The sequence below is a fragment of the Entelurus aequoreus genome, linkage group LG05 (genome assembly GCF_033978785.1).
Source record: "Entelurus aequoreus isolate RoL-2023_Sb linkage group LG05, RoL_Eaeq_v1.1, whole genome shotgun sequence".
Classification (NCBI taxonomy): domain Eukaryota; kingdom Metazoa; phylum Chordata; class Actinopteri; order Syngnathiformes; family Syngnathidae; genus Entelurus; species Entelurus aequoreus.
This window is the reverse complement of record NC_084735.1, coordinates 45416792-45426884: the sequence shown is the minus strand read 5'-3', so window position 1 is coordinate 45426884 and position 10093 is coordinate 45416792. Positions and strand designations below refer to the sequence as shown.

General features: G+C 38.7%; 1 protein-coding gene across 1 annotated transcript in view; it reads right to left on the bottom strand.

Moving 5' to 3' along the window:
• Nucleotides 1–1912: 1912 nt before the first annotated feature.
• The window catches only part of LOC133649755 (transient receptor potential cation channel subfamily V member 1-like), a 13136-nt gene continuing 4955 nt past the window's right edge, over nt 1913–10093 (bottom strand). The window contains exons 6-9 of the mRNA XM_062046411.1: nt 9649–9974; nt 9439–9560; nt 2330–2451; nt 1913–2246 (exon numbers count right to left, since the gene is read on the bottom strand). Coding sequence (XP_061902395.1) covers nt 2164–2246; nt 2330–2451; nt 9439–9560; nt 9649–9974 — 653 coding nt within the window. The 3' untranslated portion in view covers nt 1913–2163. The remainder of the gene's footprint in view (nt 2247–2329; nt 2452–9438; nt 9561–9648; nt 9975–10093) is intronic.

Sequence of the window (10093 nt, the reverse complement as noted above, 5' to 3'; positions counted from 1 at the left end):
TTTATTTGTGTGATATTGAAACTTGATTCCTCGCCATCAGGTTATATGTACATAGCAAGGAGCCAGGAAGGAGCGCACTTCTGCTCCATCTTACTTCAAATGCTGCAATGAATTCAGGTGTTTCAAAAGAAAAAGAAAAAGAAAAAAGTGCAGTGTCACCGGGCCAGGAAGGCTTCGGTTGTGACGTTTAAAGTTAAACATCAGCCAAAGTCCAACACTGACTTTCTGTTCGAGAGATGTGCCATTTGTTTGACTTTATTTTACCCAGCATTTCTTTTTCCGGAACCATGACAAATATATTACTTGAATGTGGAGATGATTTGCTTTGCAGGCCAAACAAGAGTACATAAAGTACATAGTGTTACTTCAAGTGAAGTGTCGTTGCTACTGATTCTCATGTGAAGACCAAATTGATCACTTGCAAGATCACAGGAAGTAAAAACAACAGACTTGTCTTTTTTTTATATATATATATATATATATATATATATATATATAATATATATATATATATATATATATATATATATATATATATATATATATATATATATATATATATATATATATATATTTATATATATATATATATATATATATATTTATATATATATATATATATATATATATATATATATATATATATATATAAGTTGAACAGCAAATGCATTGTTTATTTTATTGTACACTGGCTTACCTACTAGACTACTGTAACATTTTAACGATGAGTGTGAGTGTTGCCAGGTTGTGTGCGTGTGTGTGCACGCGCGTGTGTGTCACAATTGTTTGTTCACCTAACGACCCCTAAAAAGCCTTAATTGTTTGGTCCTTGGACTTTTCCTCAAGCATGGTTTTAAAGACAACCCCAAATAATAAGGAAGAAAGACGGTGAGCATACACAGACACAGAATTTCTTTCTTTGTCTTCTTTTTATTGACTAGACCAAGCAATTCCTTAGTGATTCGTTATGAGAAGCAAGGAAAGAAGTGATATTTTCTAATTCTAAAGTATATTTTAGCAATGTGTAGTTACTGAGCTGTAACTCCCCACCCCAGGTTTCAAAGCTTCCGTTTGCAGTCATTACTATTTATAATACTTGATTCACTTGGTATTTAAGTTTTTGTTTTTCTTCCTTGCTGTGAAAAGGAAGAAGGTCCACAGCCTATCTTTTGTCATCTTTTTAAGATGATGAAGAAGCAAGAAGAGCATGAGAATTGTTCTACTCTTTTTGTAATATTGTAATAATAAAATAAAATTCTAATTTATGCTTTCACCTGGTCTGAGACACTGTTTGGGTTATGTATTACATTCATTTTGAAACAATCATAAACCCTCCATTGGAGCTTCGTCATGTCATGCATGTTCTCTCAAGGCCTGTCCTTCCACCTCCCCCAAAAATCAATACTGTAGACTAATTTGTCAGTAGGTGTGACTGCAAATTGTTAACATGTGATTGATTGACAGCTGACCGGTCCTGGGGCGTACTCCAGAAAAGCAGGTCAAGTGAAAATGTTGATTATATCAAGCCTGAGATGAAGGATTCAGGGTTTTCCGTTGCAAAAGACACAGGTAAGTAAACTCAGCCAGTTACCGTGGTAACTTACTCTCAACGTAACCTACTAGGTCAGTGGTCCCCAACCACCGGGTACCGATCCGCGGACCGATTGGTACCGGGCCGCGCAATAAATTGAAAAAAAAAAAATTATTTATTTTTTTTAATTTTTTTTAGTATTAAATCAACATAAAAAACACAATATATACATTATATATCAATATAGATCAATACAGTCTGCAGGGATACAGTCCGTAAGCACACATGATTGTATTTCTTCATGGAAAAGAAAAGAAAAAAAAAAATGTATGTATGTACTTTCTTTCCAAAGTAGAGTCAGAGTAGGCTGTGTTTGGTTATAGTTTAAGTTTATTTCAAACTTGCATACAGTTACAATATGATACATTAGGAGAAGCAGAGTTTATTTAATCCTACCTACCCTTTTCCACTTCACAGCAATTACAATCTGTTAGCTTCCTATTCTCAATTTGTTTTAATGAAAATCACGATAACAACTGACCACGTTGTATGTTATTATAGCACCACTAAAACAAGACTTTAACAAAACATAACCCGTCCAAGAATTAATGTTGCAATATAAGATGGCTACTTCATGTGTGGGTGATGTCCCTCATCTCAGTGGACTCATAAGCTCCTCTCCTGATCTCTGAAAATAAACTTCTCCAGCTCCTCCCTGTGGAACAAAGTGGAAGTGTTCACTACAGTTAAAAAGGGGGGGAAAAGAATAGTATGAGTGCGTTGAAGTTGCAGCTGCACCTCGGTTTGTTCTGACAGGCTGGTTGTCTGAGGCCATCTGACGGGTTTGATCGCAGTAACCTGGCTCCTCGCTGATGTTTCTCAGGTTGATGTTCCATTTGTTCCAGTTGACTTCCTCCACTCTGCCATGACAGGAGGAGGACACGTTCATTGTTGTGGAGGAAGAACACTGATACAGGTTGCTTTGTCAGCTCTACACAAAGTTGAATTGAAGTCCTCATTCAGGTCACGGGGTGAGTCCCAGCTGACTCTGGGTGAGAGGCCAGGTACACCCAGGGGCGCCGCTAGGGATTTTGGGCCCCATGAAAAGAATCTTTACAGGGCCCCCTGTATTATAATTTCATCATCATTAGGGGCCTCTCTAGGCCCCCCTCCATCATGGGCCCCTAGAATCCGTCTCCTTTACCCCCCCTTTTCGGCGCCCCTGGGTACACCCGGGACTGATGGTCAGCCAATCACCTAGCACACACAAACAACCATTCACACATCTGTGGGCAACTCAGCAGTTAGGACAGGGGTTTTCATATAAACCACCCATGCTTCAGTTTTGGAGCGTCCCAGTCCGATACTGATTATTGTATATCAGTCTGATATCAGAAGACAAAAAAAAAAGTAAGAGAGGATATCCGCTTGCAAGTAAACATTTCCAATATAAGCTCTGCTACAAGCAGTCCTGCATCGTGTTTATGTGATAGGATGTAAATTTAGTTACTAGTAGAATACAGTGATTGTAAGTAGCAGAGTAAGCTCTTGAGTTGTATTACTATGTAATATTATATTCGCAACTTAAACATGTTTATTATTAATGGCAACAGTAAAGCACCGTTATTTGTATTATATGGAGCTAATGTTATTGTAATGCCAGCATTATTAAGAGCCATTTTAGTACTGGACGTTTCCAGCAGGGGGCGCGTTGTGCTGGGAGCTATACTAGGGGACACCTGACTTCCTCCTTGCAGTCATTACAGACGTGAGCAGAACGAAGTTGTGTCCTCGTATCTGTATAACTTAAAGGCCTACTGAAATGAACTTTTTTTTATTCAAACGAGGATAGCAGATCCATTCTATGTGTCATACTTGATCATTTCGCAATATTGCCATATTTTTGCTGAAAGGATTTAGTAGAGAACATTGACGATAAAGTTCGCAACTTTTGGTCACTGATAAAAAAAGCCTTCCCTGTACCGGAAGTAGCGTGACGTCACAGGTTGAAAGGCTCCTCACATTTCCCCATTGTTTACACCAGCAGCGAGAGCGATTCGGACGGAGAAAGCGACGATTACCCCATTAATTTGAGCCAGGATGAAAGATTCGTGGATGAGGAATGTGAGAGTGAAGGACTAGAGTGTAGTGCAGGACGCATCTTTTTTCACTCTGACCGTAACTTAGGTACAAGCTGGCTCATTGGATTCCACACTCTCTCCTATTTCTATTGTGGATCACGGTTTTGTATTTTAAACCACCTCGGATACTATATCCTTTTGAAAATGAGAGTCGAGAACGCGAAATGGACATTCACAGTGACTTTTATCTCCACGACAATACATTGGCGAAGCACTTTAGCTACAGAGCTGACGTGATAGCATCGTGCTTAAATGCAGATAGAAACAAAATAAATAAACCCCTGACTGGAAGGATAGACAGAAAATCAACAATACTATTAAACCATGGACCTGTAAATACACTGTTAATGCTTTCCAGCTTGGCGAAGCTAAACAATGCTGTTGCTAACGACGCCATTGAAGCTAACTTAGCAACGGGACCTCACAGAGCTATGATAAAAACATTAGCACTCCACCTACGCCAGCCAGCCCTCATCTGCTCATCAACACCCGTGCTCACCTGCGTTCCAGCGATCGACGGAAGGACGAAGGACTTCACCCGATCATCCGTGCGGTCGGCGGCTAGCGTCGGATAGCGCGTCTACTATCCAAGTCAAAGTCCTCCTGGTTGTGTTGCTGCAGCCAGCCGCTAATACACCGATCCTACCTACAACTTTCTTCTTTGCAGTCTTCATTGTTCATTAAACAAATTGCAAAAGATTCACCAACACAGATGTCCAGAATACTGTGGAATTTTGAGATGAAAACAGAGCTGTTTGTATTGGATTCAATGGTGTCCGAATACTTCCGTTTAACTATTGACGTCACGCGCATACGTCATCATACATTGACGTTTTCTACGGAAGTTTAGCGGGAAATTTAAAATTGCACTTTATAAGTTAACCCGGCCGTATTGGCATGTGTTGCAATGTTAAGATTTCATCATTGATATATAAACTATCAGACTGCGTGGTCCTTAGTAGTGGGTTTCAGTAGGCCTTTAAACATCTACCTTCTCAGGTACAAGTGTCTTTATGTAAATAGTTTTACTTCCGAATGTATCTTTATAGTGTTTAAACATGTTTGAAAGAGTATATTTTTATGATATGTGTATTTTCAGTCGACAAGGCTTTATACATGACCAAGGTAATGCTAAAGCTAATTGGACTGCCGATGTCGAAGCGGATGCTAACTGCATCAACAGTGTTAAATATATAGAAAGGTACTGTGCGTAGTTAATTATTAATCTGTGTATATTTCTGCTGAAATGTGTATTTACGACAGTTTCTGGGACTAATTCAGTGTAGTTTGTTTAATATTAAAGAATGATATCCCCCGCGACCCCGAAGGTAATAAGCGGTAGGAAATGGATGGATGGATGGAAGTGACTTTTGTTACTAAAACAATATAGGCTTATTGTATTGGGTGAACCTTTGTCTTTACTTGTTGAGACATCTTCAAATACTGTTACACTAAGGTCTATTAGTGCAAAGAACAGGAAAACCTACTCGATTATTTGAATGTATATTCTTATGATAATACTGGAGTGCATTTTATGTTTGTTGCAATACTGTGTACTTGTACATGTTTGGTGATTGATTTGTGGCAGTCATTACAGACGTGACCAGAACGAAGTTGTGTCCTCGTATCTGTATAACTCAAACATCTCCCTTCTCAGGGCGATTACATTTACTTGTGCTAAGCCAGTTGACATCGAGATGTCCTCCAATCATTTTCTTGTATTTTAATGAAGCCACTTACAAAATGTATACATTATAGCCTATGGGCTACTAGGAGCTAGCAGCACACAAATTAGACATATGTAATAAGTGTCCTTAATTGGACAGTATTGTAGTCTAAAACAACACATTTGTCAAAATAAACACATTTCAAATAAATATTGTTGCATATTACAGTAACGTATTACAAAGTATCCAGTAATTAACGTATTTGCATCAATCAACTTTCCTTGTCATGCCCTATTTATTTTTTTAATTTATATAACCACTAGGTGTCACTGAAACACAAATCTTCACTTTAAAATCAGGTTAGGAGTTTTTCATACCAACAATATTTCTCTGAATAATTTCATTTGATCAAACCTGTTGGCCGATAACAATATTAACCCGATATCAGAAGAGTCGTAATACACACTGTTATTATTTTGTAGTGTAGAATGTTACAAAAGGTTTGATCAAGTGAAATTAGTCAAACAGAACGATATTAGGTATGAAAAACACTAACATTATGACAGATTCATTCTCTTAAAGTGGAGCGTTAATTTTTGTGGTCACAATAATTCCTTAATTAAGGGCATAACAAAATAATTGAACGATATGGACACATTTGGTACTAGATACTTTCTAGTAAAGCTTCTGCCTTGGAGACTTTGTATATGTAAGTACTATGCATCTATAATTATGTTGTATTTGTTTATATTGGAAACATGTCATAATTTAGACTGCAAAATTGTTCAATGACGGACACTTGTTACGTATGTCTAGGTTGCATGCTTAGCTGTTGTGTAGCTGCTAGCTCTTAGTAGCCTATAGCCTGCCATGTTTACATTTTGTAAATGACTTGACGAGAATACAAGAAAAGATCATATTCATGTGTGCTTATTGGAGGACATTTAGATGTTAACTGGCTGTCTTGTTGTATGCTGGCATGTTGTGGTGATTGCAATTCCAATAATGCCGAGGACCGTAGGCAGCTTGCAGGTAAGAAAAGTTGTATTTCCAGATATCACAGCAACAATATCCAGGCATGTGTTGCTTATATGCACTTGTGAAGTGTAGCCCACTCACCACTGTAAACATAACATAAAACAAAAACAGAGCTTGTAATATCTAGCCAGTGATGGGCAAGCTACTTGGAAAATGTATTAAGCTAAGCTACATTTTACTCTCGATTAAATGTAGCTAAGCTACAGTGGAAGCTATCCCTGGAGAATTGTAGCAAGCTACACTACAAGCTACAAAAGTAGCTTGTTACAGCAAAGCTACATACACTATATTGCCAAAAGTATTTGGCCAACCATCCAAATGATGGTGTATAAAATCAAGCACTTAGGCATGGAGACTGTTTCTACAAACATTTGTGAAAGAATGGGCCGCGCTCAGGAGCTCAGTGATTTCCAGCGTGGAACTGTCATAGGATGCCACCTGTGCAACAAATCCAGTCGTGAAATTTCCTCGCTCTTAAATATTCCAAAGTCAACTGTCTGCTTTATTATAAGAAAAGTGAAGAGTTTGGGAACAACAGCAAGTCACCCACCAAGTGGTAGGCCATGTAAACTGACAGAGAGGGGTCAGCGGCTGCTGAAGCGCATAGTGCAAAGAGGTCACCCACTTTCTGCACAGTCATTTGCTACAGAGCTCCAAACTTCATGTGACCTTCCGATTAGCCCACGTACAGTACGCAGAGAGCTTCATGGAATGGGTTCCCATGGCTGAGCAGTAGTATCTAAGCCTTGCATCACCAAGTCCAATGCAAAGCGTGGAATGCAGTGGTGTAAAGCACGTCACCACTGCACTCTAGCGCAGTGGCGACGCATTCTCTGAAATGATGAATCACGCTTTTCCATCTGGCAATCTGATGGACGAGTCTGGGTTTGGAGGTTGCCAGGAGAACGGTACATTTCGGACTGCATTGTGCTGAGTGTGAAATTTGGTGCAGGAGGAATTATGGTGTGGGGTTGTTTTTCAGGAGTTGGGCTTGGCCCCTTAATTCCAGTGAAAGAAACTTTGAATGCTCCAGGATACCAAAACATTTTGGACAATTCCATGCTCCCAACCTTGTGGGAACAGTTTGGAGCCGGCCCCTTCCCCTTCCAACATGACTGTGCACCAGTGCACATAGCAAGGTCCATAAAGACATGGAGGACAGAGTCTGGTGTGGATGAACTTGACTGGCCTGCACAGAGTCCTGACCTGAACCTGATAGAACACCTTTGGGATGAATTAGAACGGAGACTGAGAGCCAGGCCTTCTCGACCAACATCAGTGTGTGACCTCACCAATGCGTTTTTGGTAGAATTGTCGAAAATTCCTATAAACACACTTCGCAACCTTGTGGACAGCCTTCCCAGAAGAGTTGAAGCTGTAATAGCTGCAAAAGGTGGACCGACATCATATTGAACCCTATGGGTTAGGAATGGGATGGCCCTTCAAGTTCATATGTGAGTCAAGGCAGGTGGCCAAATACTTTTGGCAATATACACATACATACATACATACATACATATATATATATATATATATATATATATATATATATATATATATATATATATATATATATATATATATATATATATATATATATATATATATATATATATATATATATATATATATATATACACATATGTATATTTATCTATATATGTATATCTATATATGTATATTTATCTATATATATGTGTATATGTGTGTATATATATATATATATATATATATATATATATATATATATATATATATATATATATATATATATATATATATATATATATATATATATATATATATATATATATATACACATATATGTATATATATACATATACATATATATATATATATACATATATATATGTAAATGTATATGTGTATATATGTATACATATATATATGTATATATGTACAAAACCCAAAACCAGTGAAGTTGGCACGTTGTGTAATTTGTAAATAAAAACAGAATACAATGATTTCAGATCCCCGAGTGTGTTGTTTAAGAACAGTTGTTAATGGTTATGTGCAGTAAAACTTTTCATGAACTCACTTTGGTTTACAGAGTAAACAACTACAACTAAGGTTTTGGGCATTGTTTTCTCTAAACACATACATTTGTCTAAATATGGCCAAGAACACGCATTATTCTGGGTTTCCTGGACGTCGTCATCACTAAAAGAAAAATCTAATCTGCGGGAGAAAATCCCTCAGCCATTTTTAATTAGGTTTCCTTTTTTTTGAGTGGTCAGTTTGAAGCGTCCCTCTGTCTCCGACTCTCTCTTCGTCATTACATGCATGTCTTGTTATGATTTTGCTACCTGGTTTCGATGACCCGCCTTACCTTGCCTCTTATTGGCCAGTCTGTAATGTTTCGCTGTAATCTTAGCCAATTGTGACTCATCATACGAACGCCAATTATCATGGATTTTCTCCGTATGTATGGATGTTCTCATTCATCCAGGTCATTGCATTTTTAGCCTGGATTCACAGTCCTTTTTCTCTCTTTGTGGCTTGTAGCTTTGATGCAACCTACCTCACTACATGGGTCTAAATGTAGCTAGGCTACAGGAATCGCTACTCGTTCAAAAAGTAGTGAAGCTACTGGGAAATGTACATGGCCAACAAAACAGTTGCATGTAGCAAACAATGGACCAGCATCCACATGACGGTGGGACGGGTTAAAACAGGGGAGTGATTAGGATTGGCAACCGGTGTGAGTCCTGATTGGCCAAAGAGACACTGGTGTGAAAACTCAATGCGGCGAGCAACAAGAAAACGTAAACAAGGGAGGAAAGGAGCAAAACCTAACACTAAACTAAGGAGAATAATACTAAACACAAGGACAGAACATGACCTGGCGTGGAAGGTCATAACCTGTCTAGCTTTACAGAAGTAAACACGCTGCAGGACTCCTTTATATCAGAGATATTAGATTCAAGCCGATATCATCCTATACATGTTTTTTTTTGTTTGTTTTTTTGCTGGTATTGGAACAACATCCCATTTCAAATTTTGGCTCAGGGAACCCCTCATTTGTATGGATGAAACTAACCTGAAACAGCGTCGGCGGTCTTGCTCGGAGGTGGTGCCCAGGTTTTTATCCACCCCGCAGCGAAGCCTCTTCCTCAGACAGAATGGCAACCTTTTCTCCATATCCAGAATGGTGATGGCCCTCTGAAAACACACACACACACACACACACACACACATCAGGTCAAATCTGCAGAAGTTGCTCCTTGAGTCCGCTAACAGCATGGCCGACCTGTAACTTCCAGATGCTGGCGCTCTCCGCGGTGATCTTCTCCACGGTGCGGTTCATGAGGGCAATGAGCATGTTGAAGAGCAGGATGTAGGTGAGGATGATGTAGGAGATGAGTAACACGTAGAAGATCTCCTTGTACTTGTAGTCATCGGTGAACTCCATGTCACCCATGCCGATGGTGAACTTGAAGAGCTGCAGCGTGGTGTAGGAGATGTTATAGAAAGTGGGTTTGACGCATTCGGCCTCGGGGTAGGTGGGTCCGAAGAGGCGCTGTTGCTTGTTGGTGTTGTTTTCCACTGGGGGCTCGATGAGCAACGTGACCACCGCTGTCACAAACATCATAATGTCAATCACACAATTATTATTATTATTATAATTTTTGTTATCATTATTATTTTTATTACCATGTCAATAACACTATTATTATTATTATCATCATGTCAAT